Below are 27,164 nucleotides of genomic sequence, written 5' to 3'. Positions count from 1 at the left end.
TGATCCCCCCATGAATTCCATCGATGCCCACATCAGTGCCATCGATTCCATCGATATCTGGGTCAATTCCATCAATGCCTTTGATGCCTGGGTTGATTTCACTCATGCCATCAATGCCTGTCTCTATTTCATCGATGTCATCAATACCTTTGTCAATTCCACTGATGCTGTTGATGCCCTCATCGATTTTGTCTATGCTGCCATTGATTTCGCCGATGCCATCAATGAATCTTTGATGCCACATCGATTCCATCGATACCTACACCGATTCCATCGGTGCTTCCGTCAATGTTGTCGGTGCTCTGACCGTGCCATCGATGCTTCCATCGATGCTTTCGACGATACCCTCGAGGCTACCTTCAATGCCACCATCAATACTGTCAATACTACCGTAGCACCTAAACACAATGCCCTCGACTAAACAAAATGCTCCATGCTTCGGGTTCTTAACCAAAGCCCCGTATCATCCTAGGGCACTAGACAGTGCCAAGAGCAGTGCAGGCATGCTGACAGTCCTTCACCACTTGCCATCCAAGACAGCGAGGGCATCCACCTCGGCGCTGGGGAAAGACCAGGCCGAGCACAGTGACAATCATAGTCACTGGCATGGTGACCATCTGCCACCGATGCAATCCAGGACGTCGGTGCTATCTTATTCAGTGCTGGAAAATGACCACGCTGAGCGCCGAGGGAGACATTGCTACTGCCACCACCACTGTTCCGCACATCGGTGGCAGTTCCTCGGTGCTGGAGAATGACCTGGCCAAGCTCCGAGGGATACCTATTCCACCCTGGTGTCAATATACATTGAGCCAGTTGCGAAGCGGGCCCGGGTTCATGAGTCATGTGCTCCTCTGCACCGAGGCATTCCCCACCGACACCGGTGCGGGGTTCTGAGCCACCACAAAATAATGTGGAAGCGCCAGACACGCCTAGCCTGTCTCCTCCGTAGCTGCGCTACCGTACCAGATTACAGAGTTGAGCCGGACATTTACGTTACTCAGGCTGTTCTCGATGCCTCCTGAATTCCAAGGAGCCATCGATATTCACGGACTCATCCTTCTGTGATCCACCACGAAGGACGGTAAATACTCTAATCCCGCTTCAGCAGCAATCCCATCGATACCTGGTCGCTAAGTTGGGCCACATGGTTTTGGAAGGTTCTAGGTCATGTTATCTTCCAAGAACCATATTAGTGTCACATATCGCTATTACCAGCTATGTCTGATACAACACCAAGTGAACCTCTCTACCAATAATTTGGAATTACATCGAGACATCCTCCCGTTGTCAGCAACAGGACTCCGTCCTTGATATTACTCTGGCTTCTGATTCCTAATTAAGGCCTGAAGTCCCAGATACATTAGCTGATCTGCTAGACACAAGATCCAGCAGACACTGCCTCAACTGCAAGCCCACCTCGAGACCTGGCGACAGCTCTCGACGTTTTCTTGCACAGCAGACAGAGATGCGGGTAAGACTTTTACCGCTCACGCTCCCATGGGAGACTAGCTTATATCCAGATTACATCAGCTCCGCCAGTTGGACACCTCCTGGTCTCTCAACTTTGCCGGATATCAGAGCGGCCACCCCAGGGCTCAGGGTATAGTCCCCCGGACGCTACAAGGTGCGGGGAGTGGGGGGGAGTTCTTAATCTCATTATTCTTTCTTTCAACAGAAAGCAGATGCTCTCCACCCATCCTGGACCTCAGAAATGTCAACTTTCTTCAGAAGGGACAGGTAAACTGATGTCTCTCATCACCATGCTTCCCTTACCGCAGTAAGTGGGTTGCCTCTCTCCTCTAGTCTTTCTATGTGCTTCATAGTGAGTCAACAATATTCCAATCCCAAGTTCTGCCGGTTGCACTAGCTTCTACAACTTGTGTATTTCACCAAATCACTAGCAGTGACTGCTGTTTCTCTACGGAGTAAAACATCATTCACGCTTTTCCTTGCATGGACAACTGCCTAACAGCAGTCAATCCAAGCAAGGAGCTCTAAATTCTCCATGACTCACTATAAATCTACTACCTGGGATTGCTGTTTAACTACCATAAATCCCATATGGAACAGTTCTGGACATTACAGTCGCAACAAACTTCCTGCCCAACAAACGCGCAGACATACTGACAAATTCCTACACATCTCTGCATGCACGCATCATAACCTCAGCCCCTCAGTTCTTTCATTGATGGCCCACGGGGTTTTTTCACTATCCACTTTACTCATATGCCCAGATTGGCTATGAGTAAAATTCAGTGGAATTTCAATTATCAGTGGCTCTAAGCCGTTCAACTGCTTTCGTCCCTGATCCATATTACCGATCTAGAACCAAATCCTCAAACGGTCCAGGTCACGGTCGAATTTACTTAGGGTTGAAGAGTTCGAATCCACATCTTCCCAACCCAATATGCATCTATTCCACTCCATACAGAGTTTCACATCAGCTTCCTGGAGCTTTGAGCCATGAGTTATGCCTTTTATGCCTTAAAATACTGCCTCTGCAACAAACCTTTGTGCATACAGACAGACAGCATACTGGCAATGTGGTATTCCAACACACAAGCATGCACAACCTCTTAGCTGCTCTGCGAGGAAGCTTCACAGCTCTAGCCTTTGGCCCTTGCACACTCCATGCATTCCCGGGCCACTTATCTAACAGACTTATCGAACGCACTAGCAGACCTTCTCCATAGATGTTTCCATCCTCTCGAATGGTCTCTGACTACATGTCAGAGCAAAATCTTCTAGCGCTGAGGTCAACCGACCTTGCTCTCTGCGTCCGAATCGAACCATAAGGTGGACAGATTCTACTCCCTACACATGTCTCGGAATGTGTTCCCATTGACGCCTTTGCTCGTCCTGCTACAAAGGCCTCTTATATGTGTCTCTTTCGACACCTCTCATAGCCAAAACTCTCATTATGCTGCAACAGGACGGGATTCAGTTTCTCAGACCCACGTCCTGACTGCGACAGGTATGCTTTCCCATACTTCTCAACCTATCACACCAGTAATCAATTCACCTTCTCACAGGTCAGTCTCATATCACAGACTCACCGATGTTCTCAGGTACTGGTAGCATCACAACAGCCTTCCACACATAAATCTTTCCATTCGAAATGGCATGATTTGCCACATGGCACATACAAAAGGGTAATACCCCCTTTTTCTACACCACTCTTTTTCTCTTACTCCCTCGGATTCTGCTCCCCAGACATCCTCCACATGGGTACACCTCGGTTCAAATTCAGCTTACCACTTGGGAGTGGGGATGCCCGAGTAACGGTTGAACCCCTTCTGAGTTAGCTTACCATGGGTTATCCACTGATTAAGCCACCTCTTTTTTAACTGGTTATGGAATGGGGCCTACATTTAGTGCTTACAAGACTCATACATTCCCCGTTCGAGCCTTTACATTCCTATCACTTAATAGTCTGGCATGGGAACTTCTTTCACTTGTAGTCATCACTTCTGCCAACAGGGTCAGTGAGTTACACACCTTGTTACATATTCATCCGACCCTGCGTTCCTCCATGACCGAGTGGTCCTACGTAATCACCCTCATATCCCTCTTAAGGTAGACGCAGCCTCTCACCGTACTCAGAATATACTCTGCCCACTTTTCCCAACACCTCTCTCTCACCAGGGCGAGAGGGTTTTCCACTCCTTGGACTGTAAGAGTGCACTTGCATTCTATCTAGAACGCACTACACTCCATAGGAATTACACCTAACTCTTTCCTTCTTTGGCAAAAGACAAGCTGCGAGTTCCAGTGGGCAAACAGACTCTCTCTAAATGACTAGCAGACTGTATTGAATTCTGCTATGAAAAGCAGGCCTTCCTCTCCAGGGGTGAATGAAGGCACATTCTCTAACGAACATGACAACATCGGTACCATGCTATCGTTCAGTACCAGCTGCCGACAGGCTGCGACTTGTAAGTCTCCTCACACATTCGCAGCCCCCTAATGCTTACGTATGGAAGTCTTTCAAGACTCTGCCTTGGCCAATCTGTCTTGGAATGCTTCCTTCCACTATGCTCCCCAACTCCTTCTACAACCACCTGCTGTAATGTCAGGCTGCCTCATCATTGCTAATAGCTCCCCAATTATTGTTCCTCTGCACAGGTTATCTGCTATTGGTCTGCTGTAATATGAGTCAGCCTGTAGCTTGCTAATCACCCACATGTGAGGACTACCATCCTGCTTGTCCTGGGAGAAAACAGAGTTGTTTACCTGTAACAGTTGTTCTCCCAGGACAGCAGGATGATAATCCTCACGGAACTTACCCGCCACCCCGCAGAGTTGGGTCCACATTCGTTTTATTATATTATTTTTTGCTCGCACATTTTGCTACACATGAGACTGAAGGGAGACACCTGTGGACACAGGTATAATGGCAGGCTGGGCATGCTCAGTGCACTCAGTGTGCCAGTGTCAGTCAAATCTTTCTAGAAACTTTGACAGAAAAGTTTTCCATGACAGGGCTCCATCCACTGATGTCACCCACAAGTAAGGACTAACATCCTGCTGTCCTGGGAGAACACCTGTTACAGGTAAGCAACTCTGCTTTCCTGTAGTACAAGAACTAGAGGACACTTCATGAAGCTAATAAGGAACACTTTTAAAACAAACTGGAGAAAGTATTTTTTTTTCTTTTTTTTCATTCAGCACACAATTAAACTGTGGGATTTGTTGCCAGAGGATGTGATGAAAGGAGTTATTGTACTGTATATAAAAAGGGTTCAAAAAACTTCCTGGAAAAAAAAAGTCCATAAGCCACTATTAGCCATGTATATTTGGAAAGACACTTCTTATTCCTGTTTGGGATACTGCCAGGTATTTGTGACCTGGATTGGCCACAGGATGATGAGCTTGATGGACCTTTGTCTGACTCAGTATGGCACGTCTTATTCTCTTATGAGTTTTGGATTGGGGGAGTGAGAGAAGAGCAAGGGGAGGGAGCAAGAATAAGTAATGAGGTGAGAACAAGGGGGAGGAGAGAGCAAAAATAGGTGAGGAGGAGGGGCTGGGAGAGAATGAGTATTACTTTGGCAACACATGTAAAAACTGACATACCAATAAAGTTATCTGAATCGGAAAGAGAGATAAGCAAGGGGAGGGAGAAAGATGCAGTTAGCTATTGCGTGCAGCATGCACAAAGGTCACTGGTTAGGCAGCCAGATAATCACAGTGTCGCAGGTATTGGCATACTTAATGCTTGCGGAATGCTTTCAGAATTTTCACTGAAGTTTTATTAGCATCTAGGCAGCATTTAAAATTGTGAATATTGTATTTTCTGTGCAATTTACTTAAAAAAAGAGAAGGGAAACGGATTTTCAGTTTGTCCCACCAAGGAAGTTCATTGTGCTCGTTTGTTTTTTTCTGCAGCCAGCCACTTTCACTGCTTGGAGATTTCTGGTGAGTTTTAGTTTCAGTGTTTTGTATAAATCTGATGTTTTAGGGTTGGTTTTAGTTGCTGGTAGGATCATTATTTGTAATTCTTTTTTTTCCCCATTAGCCAAATGAAAGAAAGTATTTCTTGCTTGGTCCAATATACTCATGTATATAAAACATGCCATAGTGGGTCAATCAAAGTCCATCAAGCTCAATATCCTGTTTCTAACAATGGCCAATCCAGGTCAAAAATATCTGATAGGATTCTAAAAGGTTGATAGAGTTCATGCTACTTATCTAAAGGATAAGCAATGGATTACTAAGAGCCAAGAGAAACAGTTAAGTATGAGAACAAATGTGTGAAGCTTGCTGGGCAGACTGGATGGACCGGTTGGTCTTCTTCTGCCGTCATTTCTATGTTTCTATGTTTCTATGATTTCCCCAAGTCCACCTTAATAATGGTTTATGGGCTTTTCTTTCAGGAACTTCCAGGCTAGAGGATGGGAATAAATAAAAAAAAAGCTTGGGGATAACCTGCACGGAGTGGCAGATACTGTACTACTTTGGGAAGCTTATTGGGCAGACTAGATGGATAATTTTGGTCTTTTTCTGCCATAATTACTGTTACTATGTTCTCCAAACCTTTTTTAAATCCAGCTACACTAACAGCTTTCACCAGATCCTCTGGCAACGAATTCCAGAATTTAATTATGCATTGAGTAAAAAAGTATTTTCTCCGATTTGTCTTAAATGTATCACCTTGTAAGTTCATTGAATGTCCTCTAGTCTTTGTACTTTTTGAAAGAGTAAACAAATAATTCATGCTTACCTGTTCCACTTGATTTTATAGACCGTTATTATATCTCCCCTCAGCTGTCTGTTCTCCAAACTGATAATTCCTAACCTCTTTATCCTTTCCTCATAGGGGAATCGTTGTATCCCCTTTATCATTTTGGTTGCACTTCTTTGTACCTTTTCTAATTCTGCTATATCTTTTTTGAAATGCAGTGACCAGATCTGCACACAGTCCTTAAAGTGCGGTGGCACCATGGAGTAATACAGAGGCAGTTATGATATTTTCTGTGTTTTTTTTCTGCATTTCTTTCCTAATAAATCCTAGCATTTTCTATTTATTTATTTATTTTGCTTTCTTGGCCGCTGTTGCACACTGAGTAGAGGATTTCAACATTATCTACGATGATGCCGAAACCCTTTTCCTGGGTGGTGACTCCCAATGTGAAACCTTGCATTGTGTGGCTATAATTTAGGTTGCTCTTTCCTCCTTGCATCACTTTGCACTTATTTACATTAAATGTAATCTGCCATTTGCAATTTCTCACAATTATTTTGTGATTTAACAACTTTGAATAATTTTGTATCATCAGCAAATTAGATCACCTCACTTGATCCCAAGTTTAGGTAATTTTATAAATATGTTAAAACCAGCTGTCCTACTACAGATCCCTGGGGCACTCCATTGTTCACCCTTCTCAAGTGAGAAAATTGACCGTTTAGCCCTACTCCCTGTTTTCTGTCTTTTAACCCAGGGGTGGGCAAACTTTTTATAAACAGGGTGAAATTACTGGTGCTTGCTGGAGCTGGGGGTCGGGATGGGGTCCCCCTTAGAAGTCTGTGAGCGGGGGCAGGTGGCAGTTACAATGGCATGTATATCCTGCAGTGAGAGGACCAAAGCAGCAACCATACCAAAAAAAATAATTCAAAACAGTTAACAAATAGGATAACATCAAATAGTTAAAACTCATAGAAAAATGTTCCAAATCCCCATGAAATATTTCAAAACAGACACATCAAATAATACTCAAAAATTAAAACTAGTAAAGATTTTTTTTTTAATTCCCCGCTCTCCATACCTGGCAACATTTGATTTCAAGATGCCCTGAGATTGTCATGGATTAGAAAACAGAGAAGAAGGGGGGGGGGGGAGGTTGTTACCCTCACATGTACTTTTTATCTCTCACCCAAACCCACATACACGTTCTCCCTAACCCACATACACATGCTCTCTCACCCACATACACGTTCTCCCTCACCCACATACACGTGCTCTCTCACCCACATACACGTTCTCCCTCACCCACATACACATGCTCTCTCACCCACATACACATTCTCTCTCACCCACATACACGTGCTCTCTCACCCACATACACGTGCTCCCTCACCCACATACACGTTCTCCCTCACCCACATACACGTGCTCTCTCACCCACATACACGTGCTCTCTCACCCACATACATGTGCTCCCTCACCCACATACACGTGCTCTCTCACCCACATACACGTGCTCTCTCACCCACATACACGTTCTCTCTCACCCACATACACGTTCTCCCTCACCCACATACACGTGCTCTCTCACCCACATACACGTGCTCCCTCACCCACATACACGTGCTCTCTCACCCACATACACATTCTCTCTTACCTACCCATAAACACATGCTTTTTCACCCATACACACAATATGTTCTCACCCACCCACGTACACGTTTGCACAGCTTGGGCTATCTGCATTAGAACCATATACTGCTGCATCACCTCTCCTCTATGCCTGCTAAGTAATTTGTGTTTGCAGGGCATTTTATAATTGGTGGCTGGTAGCAAGGATCTGGATCACCTCCTCTATATTCCCTGCTTACTGAGCTGCCTCCAAGTTATGTACTTCTCCAGGAATAAGAAAGCGGGGGGGGGGAAAAAAAACCTGCTAGCCTATCCGGCCCTTACTCATTATTTAAGCGGGGATAGCCTCCTTGTCCTGTTGTGCAAAGCTGGGGGAGTGAAACTGGGAGGTCTCAGAGAAAAAGAAAATAAAACTCTGCAGGGTTTTTTTTTTCAAAATCATCATCATCTCTTGCTGCAGCTGTGGGCTCTTGTCAGTGCCTCCCTCTTGGGCAAGAAATCCCACTTTTCCCATCATATGTGGTAATTTGAGTGGTAGCGGCTTGGAAACTGCCAGAGGAAAAAGGAGGCAGACTCTGGCTGATCCTTAAGTGCAGTTTATTTACAGTGAAATTGAGGAAAATGCACAGCAAAACAAATGAAACTGGCAGCTCGCCTTGGAGTTCAGGTCTCTCACAAATAACAGCATAGTGCAAAGCAAAACAAACAATGCAGACAGCTCACCTTGACTTCAGGCAAGTCCCACTCCTAAATAAAGCAGGTCTTTAACTTATAGTTACTTTCAAACCTTAAACATAGCAGGTCTTCTCATACAGTGGGTCTCTATTCCCTGGGGCCCACTTAACCCTTCTAGGCCTTGAGGTTTTATACTCTGGTGAAGAGCTCCTCCCTTCACCCAGGATTCCCTGTGGATCTCAAGGAGGACCGGGTGAGACATCTGTGCCACTCCTTAAGGTAATCAGAGGGCGTGTTCTATACACTCCCTCACAGGCAGAAATATTAAACAAATATTTCAAGTAAGTATTCACTAAAGAAGACCCTGGAGAAGGACCGTTGCTGGTAGGTCTGTTGCTGGTTGACAAGACCGTAGATGGAAATGGGGTAGACACAACTCCTTTTACAGAAGAGAATGTATGAGAAGTAGGGATGTGCATTCGTTTCATATGTTTCATACGTTTCCTATACAAGCATGTAATATGAAATGTATGAAACGTATGAAACAAATGCACATCCTTAATGAGAAGAGCTAGGAAAACTGAAAGTGGAAAGGCAATGGGCTGAATGAGGTACATCCTAGGATACTACAGGACTCAAGAGATGTCCGGTCCACTGAAAGACCTGTTCAATAGATCCCTGGAAACAGGAGTGGTGCCGTGAGACTGGAGAAGAACGGTTGTGGTCCTGCTTCTCACAATTGGTAGAGAAGAGGCTGGATACTACAGGGCGGTTAGCCTCACTTCTGTGGTGGGAAAATTAATGGAGACCCTGTTGAAAGAAAGGATAATGAACTATCTACAATCCAGTAAATTGCTGGACCCAAGGCAGCATGGATCCACCAGGGCAAAGACCTGTCAGACAAATCTGATTGATTTTTTTTTGATTGGGTGACTAGAGAATTGGATCAAGGAAGAGCACTAAATGTGATTTACTTAGATTTTAGCAAAGCTTTTGATACTTTCCTGCATAGGTAGCTTGTGAATAAAATGAGTAGCTTAGGAGTGAGCACCAATATGGTGGAGAAGATTATAAATTGGTTGACAGACAGGCGATAGCATGTAATGGTAAATGGAACCTACTCTGAAGAAAGAACGGTGTTAAGTGAAGTGACATAAGGATCAGTTTTAGGTCTGGCTCTGTTTCAATATCTTTGTAAGCGACACTGTGGAAGGGATAAAAGGTAAAGTTTGTCCATTTGCAGATGATACTAAGATCTGCAACAGAGAGGTCATGCCTGAAAGAATAGAGAGAATGAAAAGAGATTTAAGAAAGTTTGAAGAATGGCCAAAGGTTTGGCAGCTGGGATTCAGTGCCAAGAAGAGTAAAGTCATGCATCTGGGATGCCATAATCCAAAAGAGCTGTACGTGATAGTGGGTGAAAGACTGATGGGCACGGACTAAAAGAGGTAACTTGGGGTTATAGTCTCTGGCAATCTGAAGATGATGAAGCAATGTGACAAGGGAACAGCTAAGGGCAGAAGAATGCTGGGCTGCATAGAAAGAGGAATAACCAATTAAAAAAGAAAAAGGGAGGAGGGGTGATAATGCCTTGTACAGGTCCTTGGTGAGGCCTCACCTGGAGTACTGTGTTCAATTCTGGAGCCCATATCTCAAAAAGGATAGAGAGAGGATGGAGGCAGTTCAGAGAAGGATGACCAAAATGGTGGGAGGTCAGTATTGGAAGACTTAAAGGAGAAGCTGTGGTAGACCTGATTGACAAACTGAAGAGTAGTAAATCACCTGGACCGGATGGCGTACACCTCAGAGTTCTGAAGGAACTAAAAAATGAAATTTCAGACCTATTAGTAAAAATTTGTAACCTATCATTAAAATCATCCATTGTACCTGAAGACTGGAGGATAGCTAATGTAACCCCAATATTTAAAAAGGGCTCCAGGGGCGTTCCGGGAAACTACAGACCAGTTAGCCTGACTTCAGTGCCAGGAAAAATAGTGGAAAGTGTTCTAAACATCAAAATCACAGAACATATAGAAAGACATGGTTTAATGGAACAAAGTCAGCATGGCTTTACCCAGGGCAAGTCTTGCCTCATAAATCTGCTTCACTTTTTTGAAGGAGTTAATAAACATGTGGATAAAGGTGAACCGGTAAATGTAGTATACTTGGATTTTCAAAAGGCGTTTGACAAAGTTCCTCATGAGAGGCTTCTAGGAAAAGTAAAAAGTCATGGGATAGGTGGCAATGTCCTTTCGTGGATTGCAAACTGGCTAAAAGACAGGAAACAGAGAGTAGGATTAAATGGACAATTTTCTCAGTGGAAGCGAGTAGGCAGTGGGACCCTTACTTTTCAATATATTTATAAATGATCTAGAAAGAAATACGATGAGTGAGATAATCAAATTTGCAGATGATACAAAATTGTTCAGAGTAGTTGAATCACAAGCAGATTATGATAAATTGCAGGAAGACCTTGTGAGACTGGAAAATTGGGCATCAAAATGGCAGATGAAATTTAACGTGGATAAGTGCAAGGTGATGCATAGAGGGAAAAATAACCCATGCTATAGTTACACAGTTAGGTTCCATATTAGGTGCTACAACCCAAGAAAGAGATCTAGGCATCATAGTGGATAACACATTGAAATCGTCGGTTCAGTGTGCTGCAACAGTCAAAAAAGCAAACAGAATGTTGGGAATTATTAGAAAGGGAATGGTGAATAAAACGGAAAATGTCATAATGCCTCTGTATCACTCCATGGTGATACCGCACCTTGAATACTGTGTACAATTCTGGTCGCCGCATCTCAAAAAAGATATAATTGCGATGGAGAAGGTACAGAGAAGGGCGACGAAAATGATAACGGGGATGGAACAGCTCCCCTATGAGGAAAGACTAAAGAGGTTAGGACTTTTCAGCTTGGAGAAGAGACGGCTGAGGGGGGATATGATAGAGGTGTTTAAAATCATGAGAGGTCTAAAACGGGTAGATGTGAATCGGTTTACTCTTTCGGATAATAGAAAGACTAGGGGGCACCCCATGAAGTGAGCATGTGGCACATTTAAAACTAATCGGAGAAAGTTCATTTTTACTCAATGCACAATTAAACTCTGGAATTTGTTGCCAGAGGATGTGGTTAGTGCAGTTAGTGTAGCTGGGTTTAAAAAAGGATTGGATAGGTTCTTGGAGGAGAAGTCCATTACCTGCTATTAATTAAGTTGACTTAGAAAATAGCCACTGCTATTACTAGCAACGGTAACATAGAATAGACTTAGTTTTGGGGTACTTGCCAGGTTCTTATGGCCTGGATTGGCCACTGTTGGAAACAGGATGCTGGGCTTGATGGACCCTTGGTCTGACCCAGTATGGCATGTTATGTTCTTATCTAAGTACGTATACCCTGAAAAAGAGAGGGAATGCAGGGGAGATATGATACATCTCTTGAGTCCCGTAGTATCCTGGGATGTACCTCATTCAGATACCTGAAAGGTTTTAAGGATGCATGAGCTTCAAATCTTTTCCTTTGGAAAGAAATCAGTAGAACAAGGGGTCACAAAATGAAACTCCATGGGGGAAGACTAGGGACTAATGTCAGGAAATATTTCTTCACAGAGAGGTTGGTGGATGCCTTGAATGTAACACTGTGATTCAGCTGAATCTTTTGGTTCGGAGTTCGTTATTGGCCCGCTGCGGGAAATTTTGTTTCCCGCGGGTTGGGCTGTTTTTTTCGGCTGTCTAGAACCAAAAAAAAAAACAAACCCCACCCAACCCTTCAGATTTAATTAATTACAACCCCCACCCTCCCGACCCCCCCCCCCCCCAAACTTGCCTAAAGTACCTGATGGTCCAGCGGGGGTCCTGAGAGCAATAAAACCAACCCAAACCCACCCCAACCCTTCAAATTTAATTAAGTGCAACCCCCACCTTCCCGATGCCCCAAGACTTGCCCGACACCCCCCCCCCCCAAGACTTACCGAAAGTCCCTAGTGGTCCAGCGGGGTCCCAGGAGCAATCTCCCCCTCTCGGGCCGTCAGCTGCCAGTAAACAAAATGGCGCCGATGGCCCTTTGCCCTTACCATGTGACAGGGGCTATCAGTGCCATTGGCCAGCCTTTGTCACATGGCAGGAGCAATGGACGTCCGGCGCCATCTTAAAAAATGGCGTGTGCCATCCATTGCTCCTACCATCTGACAGGGGCCGGCCAATGGCACTGATAGCCCCTGTCACATGGTAAGGGCAAAGGGCCATCGGCGCCATTTTGATTAGTGGCAGCCGATGGCCCGAGAGGGGGAGATCGCTCCTGGGACCCCGCTGGACCACTAGGGACTTTCGGTAAGTCTTGGGGGGGGGGGGGGGGGTGTCGGGCAAGTCTTGGGGCATCGGGAAGGTGGGGGTTGCACTTAATTAAATTTGAAGGGTTGGGGTGGGTTTGGGGGGAGGGTTTATGTGCCCTTTCTCCACCCCAAAAAACGATAAGAAAACCACACGAAATTTTGTGGGTTTTCCTATAGTTTCAGCACCCCCCCCCCCCCCCCGAAACGCCACGAAATAGGAAATTTTGTCTATATTTCTTATTTCGTCGCAAACGAATGCACATCCCTACTGGAATGCCCTTCCAGCACAGATAGTGAGGATGAAAACAGTCAAAGAATTCAAAGGGGCATGGGATAAATACTGTGGATCCCTAAAGGCCAGAAGATGGAAATGAAGAAAAGGGTATATGGGGGTAACCTGCTGGTATGGCGGTTACTACCCTCAACAAATAAACCTTGATGCTTTTGATGCAACTGCACCATTGTTCTCCACACCAACGGCACAACGAAAAGGGGACCAACCACCAATGAGGGCCCCAACCTTTATGGTCTGGGGAACTAATAAGCATGGGGGTAACCTGCAAGGAAGAGCAGTTTCTACCCTTAACAGAAGGCATGGGATTACTATCCTTAACCAATAAGCCTTGATGCTTTTGATGCAACAGCAACATCGCTCTCTGCTTTAATGGCGGTGGAAGGGTGGAAGAGAAATTGGATTCAGATGACAACCAACACGGGCCCTGACATTTACAGTCTGGGGCACTGATACGCAGACATAAGGGAGAAAGCAAAGGACTACTTCTAAGGCCAAGTCCATGAGAATAGCATAACAAGCAGCACAGTCTGAATTTTCAAGAAGGCTCATCACCCAGAAAATATGTTGCTAGCAATACATTTTTATGGGTTATCATAAGGCTTAGGGATAACTGCACAGAGCGGCAGTTGCTACCCTTAAGAGAAATATGGGGAGGGGGGATAACCTGCACATCTTGCTGGGCAGATTGGATGGACCATTTGGTTCTTTTCTGCTGTCATTACTATGTTACTATGTCTTTTTTTTTATGTTTCAACTAGCTTTCCCCTGTGAAAAAGTAATGCTTACAAATATAGCTAATAGGAATACTGTGGCCATGTGTATATAGTCCATGGATCTGTGCAAAATAGCTTTATATCTTGCCAGCACCCACATGTATTTAACTTCCTGACATAAACTGTGTTTTGCCCTTATTGGAGAAGGAGTCGCCGCAGAAGCAGCAGAATACCATTTTGGTTGGAGGGGGTGGCAAACAAACCAACCCGCCTCACCCTCTCTTTACTTGGGATCCTGTCGCTTCCCACTTCCCTAACCACCATGCCCCTGACACCCTGTGTCCCCCATCTCTGCCCCCCCCCCCCGACCCCCTCTCACTCTCCCACTGTTTTTAACATCTCCATAACTTCCTTTTCCCCACTATCCTCTGCCTAACATCTCCTTAACCCATTTCTCTCCGCCTTCACTTCCTAGCATTGCCTTGACACCCTCCTGGCTCCTAACCATTAGAGAAACGTCCAATGCAGGATCCCCTATGGGCAGCAGGCAACTCTGACCTTCAAACCAGCAGAAGTGATGGGGAAGGGAAGAATGAGGCAGATCTTTCACTTTAGCCTGGAAGCAGATGCAATACGAGGCAGCTGCAGCTCCATCCAGTACCACATGGGCCTCTGTACTGCTTTCTGTGTGGTAGCAGGTACTAACAAAATAACATCAGATCTGTGGGGCTCCAACAGCTGGACAAGTATTATAAACAGTGCTGATTCCCTCACACAGATACTGGTGTACAGAAAGCTGGTTGTGCCATGACCAGTGTAGCCCACCCATTTCTGAAGCCTAGTGGTTAGAGCAGTGGGCTGAAAGCCAGGGTTCAAATCCCACCTCCCCCCCACTGACACCCCTTGTGTCATTTTATCTGCCCTTGCCTCAGGTACCCATTTAGATTGTAAATTCTCTGGAACAAGGATTTAATGTATTCAAATATGAATAATGCTGTAAACTGCCTTAAGCATTATTTGGAAAAAGTGGGCTAAAAATCCAAATATATTATAAGCAGGGCCATATTCACATTTTGGATGCCCATAGGCAGCATAAGAGGGGGGGGGGGGTATGGTGGTGGGCACCTCCTTCCTCCCCTGAGATGGAGGGTGGGGGGTCTCGTCCCAGCCCACTCCCTCCCCGCTACTTACCTAAAGCGGCATTGTTCCCATCCCATGGCAGCGGCAAGATGAAAAAATAAATTCAGCGAGGGGACTGAACTCCCTCCTTGAGCATGAAACAGACCGCTGCAGGACCCACGCTGATTTTGTTCTTTCTATTTGCCGCGGGACAGGGATGGAGCCACTTCAGGTATGCAGCTGGGAGGCAGCGCCAATGCTCCCGGCGCGGCGCCTTTTCATAATTTGGTGCCAGAAGTGGTTGCCTATGCCTCTGTCCAGGCCCGATTATAGTTGTCGTGTATATCATTGATAACTACCACTTCTGTAAGGTGCCCCATGGCCTGGGCCACCTGTTTAAGGGGTATTTTCCTTGGCACGCGCAAATGGTTTTGAGCCGGGTGGGGAATAAGGAGGCATCCCTCCACCTTTAGTGGCAGATCTCAGCAGTCCACCTTAAAAGCAACTAGTGAATGGTGTTAGAGTCGCGGCGCTGACTTTCCAGTGTAGGGTAAAACGAGGCAAGAATAAGCAGACGAGGCACAGCAGGAGACGCGCCGTAGGAGAGGGGCTACGAAACCAAACAAAGCGCAGGAGGCCTGCGAGGACCCACCACAGGGTGAGAGAGGCTTGGGTCCGCATCCCTAAACCCCTGCAAGAAGACCGCGAGTATTAAAGCAGCTGAAAGCGGCCTCTGGGCCATGCAACGGTTGCATGCCTCGAGAAGTGCAAGGTAACCGTCGTGTTTATGGATAAACCTCTCCAGGCGCGCAGCCTTGCAAGTTGTTATGTTATCAGCGGCGACATTTTCTCGGGGCTGGGTTTGGCGACGCCCCTCCCTCTGTAGCTGGGAAAGAGAAAAGGCGGGGCAGAGAGCTGGTGCAAGCTGGGATCCTAGAAATAGTTTAGTTACACTGATGCAGGAAAAAGTCTGTAGCTCTAAGACCTTTTGTTGATAACTGGCCTCCAAGTCCCCGCATCCGGGATCAGATTTGCAAACTGCTGAGGTGAGCAGAAGAATCTTTGCTGCCAGATTCAGACAGTTTTAAGGATAGAGAGGTCCATGTTCAGTGTATCTACGAAAGGACAAGGTAATCTGGTTTATGTTTGCTGTATAAGTTTTCACAGATACTGAGATAGGTAAGTCTCCTTCTGAATATACTCAGCTAAAGCTATGTAAATAATGTTACCCGGAGAAATGTTAAACCTAATTGGCTGTATTTGAATATTGATTATGTTCAAAGTTGTCAAAAAAAAATCTGTATGCATTATGTCTGGCATAGCACCTAACTGAATAAAAAAAGTTATTCAGCTAGTTTAACTACATCTCTAAACATCTCCAACTTATTCAGATACATTTCATTCATGTAATGACTTACTCATTAAAATGTATCTAGTTAGAAGAGGGTCCAGAAATGTAAACCTTGGCATTTGTCTGGATAACTCAAGTTACTCGGACAAACACTTTTTGGGTATGAATCTCTGAATGATTAAAACAGAAGAAAAAGCATAAAATCGTTTATAAAGTAATGACAGTAAAATACAGGATACAGAAAGTACATTTCCTAGCGTGTAGCAGATGGACTCAGGACCAATGGGTATAGTGTGCTCCTGATAGCAGTTGGACATGGATCAGATTTCAATCTGAAGTCAGCCCTAGTACATATACCCCTGCAGCAAGTGCAGCTCTTCAGTATTTTCCGATTCCGTAGCAGTTAAGGCAGGGGTCGGGAACCCATGGCTCGCAAGCCAGATATGGCTCTTTTGATGGCTGCATCTGGCTCGCAGACAAATCTAAATCAGTGTGTCGCCACACTTTCCAGTCCCCCGCTGACCCAGCTGCTCCCCGGTCCTCCTCCGCCCAGGCTTAAAATGCTGTCAGCCCGGGCGGAACGCTGCAGAATAGCTGGAGTCGGCGGCACCGGCATGCTCTCTTCTTTCCTCCCCCCGCGGCCCGGAAGAGGAAGTGGTGAGCATCAGGTGCGTGCGCGGGAAGAAGAGACCACGCTAGTGTGGTCAGCGTCGGTCCGACGAAAAGAAGACTGTGCAGCGCGGCTCAGAGGAAAATAAAGAAGAGCTTCAACCGCGGCCGATGGGACTCCTCCTCCGCGAGGGCTGAAAATGAAGGAGGTTAGCGTTGGGAGGAGGCTGCTGCCGCTGCGAGTTCCCGGGGTGGGGGAGAGAGAGAGTGAATGAGCGAGCAAGCATGTGTGTTTGAGATCCTGTGTGTGTGAGTGAGAGATTGCATGTATGTGAATGATTGAGAGCCTGTATATGTGAAAGAGAGTATGTCTGTGATTGAGAGCCTGCCTGTGAGAGAGAGAGCATGAATGTAAGTTTACGATTGGGAACCTGTATGTGTAAGTTTGTGATTGAAAACCTGTTTGTGTGAAAGAGTATGTGTGTATGATTGAGATCCTTTGTGTGTGAGAGAGATCATGTGTATGTATGAGTAAGAGCCTGGGTGTATAAGTAAGAGAGAGCATGTGTGTCTGTGTGTGATTGAGAGCTGGTTTAGGTGATGGAGCATGTGAGTATGTGATTGAGAGCCTGTGTGTAAATGAGAGAAAGAGAGGACATGTTTGTAAGCATGTGAATGAGAGTCTGTGTGTGAGAGAAAAAGACAGCATGTATTTATGTGATTGAAAGCCTGTGTGTGTGTGTAAGCGTGAAAAGATAGACAGCATGTGTGTAAATGTGTAATTAAGAGCCTATATAAGTGAGAGAGAAAAAGCATGTGTATATGTGAGTGACTGAGAGCATGTGTGTATAGGTGTGAAATTGAGAGCCAGTGTGAGAGAGCGCTGGTATGTGACTGAGAGAGGAGAAAGTTCCAAGCAAACCACCCCTCCTCCTGCTAATTCAGAACAATCTCAGGACACCTGGATATCAAACGTTCCCAGGTATGCAGAGCAAAACATTTTTTGTATCCTTATTATTTTTCATTACTGGGTCTTTGTGTCTGCTATTTTGAAATATTTTGTTGGTATCTGGAAATTTTTTATATGCATTTTTAATTATTGGATATTCCACTCATCAGATGTTTCGAAATATGTTCTTTTTGTTAGTGCAGTTTTACTGCTGATGATTTTATATTTCTTGATTTGTTTTATAAGGATGGGTGATGTTTCTTTTTCCTTTGTTACACTGCATACAGAGACTCTGGCTTGTTGCAGTTTCCAATTCAGTTTTTTCTGCATGCTTCTAGTTATGCGTTTTGGTCTCTTTATTCTATGTTAGGTGAGGGTCAGCACGTGATTCAGGTGAGGTTTTCTGCTGGCGTGTAGTTTCTGTGTAGGACTCTATAGCAGCCTGACTTGGTCCGTTTTCCTAATAGGAGATGTATTGGTGTCTTAAGGCCTGGTGTAATATTTTCAGAGACTTATTGTACTTTAAAAGTGTGATCTTACATAAAATGCACACATTTACTTGTATTTAGTTTTAAACATATTGTATGGCTCTCATGGAATTACATTTTAAAATATGTGGCGTTCATGGCTCTCTCAGCCAAAAAGGTTCCTGACCCCTATAAACGCTCGCACAGCGTTAGAGTAATTTTACCAAAGAAAACCAAAATAAGAAGAAATCTTACCTCTACAGACAAGTCCTGCTCTCCTGCAGTGACACCCATTGGGTCCCTCCCCCAGTTGAGTATTCCCGAGATGATTTCCACGATCCCTCGAAGGTAAGCCTCAGTCCGGCGGCCGACCCTCGGCGGGGACCTAGCCCCCGACATTGGGTGAGGCTGAGAGGCAGCGGGTGCAACTTCAAGTGTGGCGGTGAAGGTATTTTCCCTCTTTCTCCCCCCCAGCAGCCGAGACCGCCCGGAACGAGACCGGGAAGCGCCGAGACAAGGTAAGGTAGAAATCTATTTAAAAGTCTCCGGTCTCAGAAGCTCGAGGAGTTGCACAGGTCGCCAGCCGGGACCAGTGCCACCGGGTTCATCTGCCCTAGCAGGGCTAGACCCCGGTTAGAGCCAAGGGTCCTCACGTGGACACCCTCCGAGGTGGTCGCCATATTGCCCACGTGGTCGCTGTCACCAGTTTGATCTGTTCGCTGCCCCGATCTGTACACACAGAGGCGAGCTGTGCGCAAAAATACCTTGTGCGCCACAACGTCACGCGCCCAAGTACCGTGCGCACAGGTGACGCGCATAGCCACGCGCTTACTGTGCCAGGCGCATAACTTCGATCTGTGCGTACAACAGCGCTCACATCTCCCTGAGTGTGCACCAAACCTATGCGCACAACTTCGATGCACCAGAGCCCATAACTGTATTTTACTCGCACAAGCCATGGCACCACCGGAAAAGAAACTCAAGGCTCAGGGCCTTTGCCCAGCATTCCACTTAGAGCTGCACAGCATGAGGAGGCCACAGCCCTGTGTATACAGTGCAAGGAGGCCTTAGGGGATCAAGCCCATGGCCCTCTTCAGCGGTGCCAGGTTCCAACCACTCAAATGGTACGCCGGACCTAGCATCTCCCAGCAGGACCCTCCCTCAAACGGGTCTCCCCAGGGACATGGCACATCTTAATTTAGACCCAGCATCTATCTCCTGGGTGGAGTTCTTCAAAGGTCTACATACATTCGTCCACATGCAACCGGAGCCTCCGATAATACGGCCACAAGCTCCACTAGAGGACTTCAACATCCCGGGACCCTCTATGCCCAGGGAAGTGATTCCACTGCCCAGATGCCCCACCTTCGGGGACACGGACAACTCATATGAGGATTCAGAACCTCTGGAGGAAGGGGAACTCCCTCCAGGGACAGAGCCCCACCGAACCATGAGACGCTTCTTCACCAAGGATGAGCTTCCAGACCTGGTCACACACAGCTTGAAAGAGCTTGCTATCCCGGTCACAAGTGCCTCGGGGGAACCTAAGATGAATCCCCTACTAGAGGGACTCCATCAGACCTCCCGTCATTTCCCACTGTTACAAGCCGTCCAGCAGCTAATTGACCTGGAATGGGATACCCCGGAGACTTCGTTCAAAGGGGGGCGTGCTCTGACAGCCATGTACCCTCTGGACCCAGCTGCCAAAGATCTCCTGGCATGACCGAAAGTGGATGCCATGGTCTGCGTGGTTTCAAAGCGCACTACTATCCCACTGGAGGGAGGAGCAGCACTCAAGGATGCTCAAGACAGACATCTGGAATCCATCCTCAAACAGTCCTTTGACGTCTCCGCTATGTCTCTACAGAATGCGGCCTGCTGTGCCGTGGTGACACGCGCCTGCTTATCACAGACCAGGAACAACACTCCTGGGGAAGCCCTGGAACCAGCAGTATCATTCCTCATGGATGCCACTTCTGATCTGGTACGCACAGCAGCTAGAGGAGTGTCATCAGCCGTGGCTGCCAGAAGACAACGCTGGCTCCGAAGCTGGTCGGCCGACGCATCTTCCAAAACGAGATTCACAAGGATGCCCTTCAAAGGAACCCTCCTGTTCGGAAGCAAACTAGAGAAACTAGCCAATAAATTGGGCGAATCTCCACTGCCGCGGCTACTGGAGGACAGGAATAAAAGAAACCAGCGATCCTTCCCCCAAACTTCCAGGGGCAGAGGATCACAGCGCTTCAACCCATACAGAAGCACATATCAAGCGGCCCAACCCGCAGGCTGGAACCAGTCCTTTCGGAACAAGCACAACAAAAGGGGAGCCAGCTCGGGCCCAGGTCCCAGCCGCACCTCACAATGAAAATCAGCCGACCCGTCCAAAGGAAGAAGCCATAGGTGGCAGACTTGCCCTATTCTACCGAAGATGGGTCGGGATAACTTCGGACACGTGGGTCCTAGCCATCATTCGAGAGGGATATTACCTGGATTTCCACCATCTCCCTCCGGACAAGTTTGTGGAATCCCCCTGCCACGACCCTACCAAGAGGATGGCAGTGGAAGCTACACTGACCAGATTGCTACCTTAGAGGCTATAACACCGGTACCCACACAACAAATAAATACTGGGCATTATCCCATCTATTTTATTGTTCCCAAGAAAGAAGGAACGTTCGGGGCCCATCCTGGACCTCAAGTCGGTCAACTACCACCTGAAGATTCCTCGCTTCCGCATGGAAACCCTACGCTCGGTAATAAGGGCGATACAACCGGGAGAGTTCCTTACATCCCTGGACCTGTCGGAAGCCTACTTACACATTCCGATCCATCAAGAGCATCAGCGTTTCCTACGCTTCACGATCCTGGACCGTCACTACCAGTTCCAGGCACTACCATTTGGGTTAGCCACAGCACCCCGGGCATTCACCAAGATCATGGTGATAGTGGCAGCAACACTGAGGAAGGAAGGAATCCTCGTACACCCTTATCTAGACGATTGGCTGATCAGGGCGAAATCCCCAGAGGAAAGCCACCAGGCGACCAACAGAGTCAAAACTCTGCTGGAGAGCTGTCTGCAGCCCTCCCAATCTCTAGAATACTTGGGAGTCCGGTTCGACACCAAACAAGACAAGGTCATCCTGACACAGACAAGGAGATCGAAATTGATGACCCAGTTGCGAACCCTGTTGAACGAGCTTCGCCCCACAGCATGGGACTACCTACAGGTCCTCGGCCTCATGGCATCCACACTGGAAGTAGTGCCATGGGCAAGAGCTCACATGAGACCACTACAACGCTCAGTACTATCACGATGGAATCCGCTGTCCCAGAACTACACCGTACGTCTTCAGCTCCCGGACAAAGTTCGGACCCAGCTATGATGGTGGCTATAAGAAGCCCATCTGAGCCAGGGAGTGAGACTATCCTCACCATCCTGGATCCTGCTCACCACGGACGCCAGCCTACGAGGATGGGGAGCACACTGCCAGGAGCTAACCGCCCAGGGGCGATGGAACAAAAAAAGAGTCGGGGTGGAACATCAATCGCCTAGCGGCCCGGACAGTCAGACTAGCCTGCCTACGGTTCGGTCACAGTCTCCGAGACAAGTCAGTCAGAGTAATGTCAGACAATGCCACAACAGTGACCTACATCAACTGTCAGGGAGGAACCAGAAGCCAACAGATGTCTCTGGAAATAGACCCCCTAATGTCATGGGCGGAAGCGAACCTTCAAGAGATCTCGGCCGTCCACATCACGGGGAAACACAACGTCGCTGTGGATTTCCTCAGCAGAGAAAGTCTAGACCCAGAGAATGGAGGCTGTCGACCACAGCATTCCAATTGATAGTAAACCGTTGGGGCATACCAACCATGGACCACCTGGCAAACCGATCCAACGCCCAAGTGCCCAGCTTCTTCAGCCACAGGCGGGAACCCCAGTCCCAGGGAATCGATACCCTGGTACAGACCTGGCCACAGAGACTCTGTTATACGCCTTCCCGCCGTGGCCCCTATTGGGCGCAGTCATCCACAAGATAGAACACCACAGGGGACCAGTACTTCTAGTGGCCACAGACTAGCCAAGAAGACCGTGGTACGCAGACATGCGAAGGCTGCTGACAGAGAGCCCCCTCCCGCTACCTCCACACACAGACCTGCTTCAACAGGGACAGATCCTCCACGAGGATCCAGCTTGATTCTCTCTTACGGGCTGGCCATTGAGAGGACTCGCCTGAGGAAGAGCGGATATTCGGGGGCAGTAATTGACACCCTACTCCAAGCACGCAAGTTCTCCACATCCCTAACATACATAAGGATTTGGAGAGTATTCGAAGCCTGGTGTGAGGACCGCGACATCGTTCCACGCTCAATCAAAATTCCTGTGATTTTGGAATTCCTGCAGATCGGTCTACAGAAGGGATTGTCTCTCAACTCCATCAAGGTACAGGTGGCCGCATTATCATGCTATAGAACCAAGAGCGAGAGCGGCAGCATGGCCTCTCACCCGGATGTCTCCCGCTTTCTGAAAGGAATCAAGCAGATCCGACCACCCCTAAAGTGGCCGGTGCCTCTTTGGAACCTCAACCTGGTCCTAGATTTCTTAGCAGGAGCTTCCTTCAGACATCTTCGCGGCCTGTTTCTCCGACTATTAACATTGAAGACAGCCTTCCTGGTGGCAGTCTGTTCGGCCCGTCATATCTCCGAGCTACAAGCATCCATCAGGTGTTTTTCTAAAGACTAACCACATCCTCAGCTTATCACAGCTGTGTGGCTGGCGGGATACAAAAGAACACGTTGCAAACAAACCCGGAACTAAAGGACTGTAGGGTTATTTAAAGACGCAAAATTAATAAACATACAACTGTAAAACATCAATGTCACCGACGTTCAACCCCAGGGATTCCTATTGGCCCAAAAATTGGACGTGAATTCAATAGATTTCAATGAAAATTTAAAAGGAAAGGGTCATTTCCTAACCTGTGCCTGCTCTGCACGGTCTGCATGGTCCTCCAGTCTTCTGTTGTTGGCAGGGTTATTTGCTATTGCCCGTAAAGTTGCCCTAATTCTTCCTCGCAGACGCAAGAAAAGGGTCAACACGACAAGGAAATAATCAGTATCCATTAGAGAAACAAAGGGAAACCCTTAGAAACCACCAGCACAATAATGCCAGTGTAAAGCAGGCACAAAATTTTGAACACAAAAAAACTCATTAAAGACGTACAAAATTTCGGCGCATGTTACTGCATCGGGTTCTAATACCTAATCAGTGCATTTAAATAAGATTTGCATCCCATTGGCGCTATTCCCTGCACGCTGATTTTCCGCATGCATTATGGACACGTAAAACCAGATATTGCATATGTGTTCCCTCTGCGCTCGAAAAATGTGCCTTCAACCATGCGCTCACCGTCACACTAAGCCAAACGTCCCTTATTGCATCGGCCTCAAAGTTTGGTTACAGCATTGGCTGTTTTTATTCATTTGGCTTGGGTACAGTTCAATACTGAGGGACTGCAGGTTGCACCTCATGTTAAGTGGTAATGTCAGTAAAACTTTTTCTGTCTCCATCTGCTGGATGGGAGGGAACACTCAGGAGTCTGGACTGATCTGTGGTACTACAGGAACGAAAATTAGCAGGTTAAGAACCAATTTTCCTATTTTTAACATGTGCAAAATGGCTTTTACATGCACATTAGACTTTATTGCATTGGGTCCCCGTCTTTATCTTTTGTACTGGCTCCTGGGTAATCGTAACACGGTAAGGTCAGTGCATATGATAAACTACTCTGTTGTCATGTCTTTAATTCTGGCTGACAGTTTTGCTTTTTCTTTTCCTAATGCTACGGTTACACTAGCAGAGAGGAGCTGGAGGACTCAAAGGGGGTAATGGGGCCAAGAACCAAGGAGGTGAACTTTTTTTTTTTTTTTTAAAGGGAGATATTGAAATATCTTTGAAACTCATGGTAGGGGGAAGGGACAGTAAAAGTCTTAGTAAAGTTTTAAAGGATATTATTTTTAAGAAGTCAGTTTGGGGCTTATACCACTTCTCCTTGTTAAGCACATTAATGCATACCTTTTATAACCAGGCATATTTATTTAGAGACTCCCAGCACTTCACCCCACACTGGAAACAGAAAGATTTCAATTCATGTAAGATTTAGAGTTTTTGAAAGAGAGTACATCATTTTTAGTGCTATAAGAGTACCTTCTGTCTGAATTTTATTTTCTTTATATGGGTGTAGATGACCTGCCCGCCACGTTCTGCTTTTCAGTATATTGAGTTAATTTAATGCAGAAATATGTAATTTTGTTTTTAGAAAACAAGATCCAAGAAGTGATCATGAGTGATTTCAACATTCGACAATATAAAGATACTGACTATGAAGCAGTGCGGGCCATGTTCGCAGATGGGATGATGGAACATGTTCCAACCACATTTTGGTTTCTTCTGAACAATCCTAGAATATATTTGCTGCTCTTGTGTGTATTCCTCATACTGCTTATATGTTCCAAATCCTTTCTCTTCTGCATCTTGGCGGTTGCTCTTCTTTTAGCTGTAGGTTGGCATTTTTTGAATGCTGAGTTCCAGCAGTTCATACAGCAGTGTTTGAGAGAAGACCTTTTGGACATAAGTAAGTCCTACCTGGGTGGTGACGGCTCCTGTTTCTGGGTGGCAGAGTCTGGCGGAGACGTCGTGGGCATGGTGGGTGCCCAGTATCTCAGAAATCCTGACGAACAGCCCAAGATAGAGCTGAAACGCATGTCAGTGGGGAAGTGCCACCGCAAGCGAGGCATCGCCAAAGTTTTGTGTAGGACAGTCCTGAGCTTTGCTCGGCAACGGGGCTGTAGCGCGGTGATCTTGCAAACCTCCCAAGTGCAGTTCGCGGCTCAAAAGCTGTATGAGAGTTTGGGATTTAGAAAGCTCCATGAATTTAGACTGCCATCGTATTTTGCAATGCTAACAAACTTTACTATATTTCATTACAGATATGATATCCCAGCCTGAACTCATGTAAATAAAATAAAATTGTAAAAATTGTCATAATATGCCATGCACAGCTCCTCCTTGGCAGCAGAGTTGAAATCAAGATTTCATCCACCATTACAAATTTTTTAACTAGTTGAATCTCTAATATTGCGTGTGTAGTTGCAGTGTGTGCCAAGTGATTTATGCTGTTTGCATTTTCCTATTTATGGTTTTGCTAGATATAGTTTTTTCATGGGTATAGATAACACCTTTAAGAATTAGCAGCTTCACTATGGTATGTCAAGCATTTATCTTGTGATTGAAAATCAAGGGGGGTTTGTACCTGCTGGAAAATACTCAACAAATGTGCAGTTAAGGGCAAAATTTTCAGTAGTGCACTTAAGAGAGTAGTTAAGCTGATAAATGTTATCAATCTTTTTCCATTCATAACCTACCAGTTCTCTTGGGAAATCTATGGGCATCCTGCAGGCACCCCCATGAACTTCTTTGTCTTTATATAAGTACTGAACATAGATTGACTACAGTCATCTGTAAATTATCCATAAACTCCTACTGCTATCTGCACCTATTCCATGGTCTGCACTATATTGTTTTTCATTGTTATATAAAGAAATAAACATGTTTTTACTGATAGCTTGTACACAGCTTACTGTAACTAACTTTCCCAATGCTTTTTGTGGTTTTAAGAATTAAAATGTCCTTTTTTTCAGCTTCAGTATGTCCTTTTGTTGGCTGTAGCAGAAAGCACCCAAAGGTATCTGTTGTAAACTCCTATTCTCATTGAAATGGTTTTCTAATCCCCTTTCTTATGAGTTTCAGTGATTGTAAAAATACTTAAAATTTGAAGGCATGATTAAAAACTCCTTTTCCTAGCATGCAAACAGATGGACTCAGGTCCAGTGGGTTTATGCTCCCCTGCCAGCAGATGGAAACAGAGCAAGCTAAGGTCACAGTGTATATACACTGCAATGACCCCAGTCTGCCAGTATTCTCTGTCTCCAGCAGATGGTGGACGTTCATCTCCCTGGGGGATTGCTTCAAGTTTTTTGGAAGGAGAAATTTGAAACCTAAATTTAAGGAAAAGAAAGCTCTGCTCTCCTGCAGTGATACCTAAAGGTCCCTCCCCCACTTGAGAATTCCTGAGATAATTTCTGTGGTCTCTCAGAGGTGTGCCTTGGTCTGCTAGCTGGTTTTGCCATCGTGGATTTAGCTGTTTGAGCGGCTGAAAGGCAGTGAGTGCAGGAAGCTGAGCGCAGCAGTGACGACAATTGCCCTCTCCCCCCGCAGCCGGAGACTCTCTCTGCTCAGTCAGGTACAGTTGAGCTCCGGTAAGTTTTACAACAAAAAAAAAAAGGAAGAAGATATATACAGAGACTTATCGGGGATGTTTTACTGTGCAAGGCTTCCTTTTCCTGCCCGGTCTCCAAGCTCGGCATGCCATTCTGACATTCGCCCTGCTTCGTGGGAGGTCGAGGGACATGGGCAGCTTGACAGGTTGAGCAGCCTCTGTAGGCTAGGCCCTGCTCCGAGGCTTTTCGCTGTGTGTCGTGTGGTAGGCGCGCTTATGTCAGCACACAAGTGGCACTGTGCACTTACGTTTTTTGTGCGCTTTCATTTTTGTAGCCTGGCTGAGTACCTAGGTGTGCGCGCATAAGTTGACAATTTTGGGCGCCCAGTTGAGCGCATATACAGGGTGGCCCATGGAAAAGTAGCCCACCTCCAATACCAGTGCATTGGAGGCAGGCTACTTTTTCCATGGGCCACCCTGTATAACAAAAAAAAAAAAACAAGCGGCAGCTAGACGCACGCTTCCGGCCGCCCCTCGGCACTTTGTCGGCCATA

The 27,164-nt window shown here is 46.3% G+C and overlaps 1 protein-coding gene across 5 annotated transcripts; it reads left to right on the top strand.

Annotated features, from left to right (window-relative positions):
• Positions 1 to 5,189: 5,189 nt before the first annotated feature.
• LOC115087545 (probable N-acetyltransferase camello) lies at positions 5,190 to 26,036 on the top strand. 5 transcript variants are annotated; one of them, XM_029594926.1, is made up of 2 exons: positions 5,190 to 5,421; positions 24,652 to 26,036. In XM_029594926.1, the coding sequence occupies exon 2, from the start codon at positions 24,675 to 24,677 to the stop codon at positions 25,338 to 25,340; it is 666 nt and encodes a 221-aa protein (XP_029450786.1). In that variant the 5' UTR covers positions 5,190 to 5,421; positions 24,652 to 24,674; the 3' UTR covers positions 25,341 to 26,036. The 5 variants fall into 5 exon arrangements, with proteins under 5 accessions (XP_029450786.1, XP_029450761.1, XP_029450754.1 ...); XM_029594901.1 differs by lacking the exon at positions 5,190 to 5,421 and adding an exon at positions 15,491 to 15,728; XM_029594894.1 differs by lacking the exon at positions 5,190 to 5,421 and adding an exon at positions 15,855 to 16,086.
• Positions 26,037 to 27,164: the final 1,128 nt, after the last annotated feature.

The sequence above is a fragment of the Rhinatrema bivittatum genome, chromosome 1 (assembly GCF_901001135.1).
Source record: "Rhinatrema bivittatum chromosome 1, aRhiBiv1.1, whole genome shotgun sequence".
Lineage (NCBI taxonomy): Eukaryota > Metazoa > Chordata > Amphibia > Gymnophiona > Rhinatrematidae > Rhinatrema > Rhinatrema bivittatum.
The sequence above is the reverse complement of the archived record's forward strand: the minus strand, read 5'-3'. Positions and strand labels throughout refer to the sequence as shown.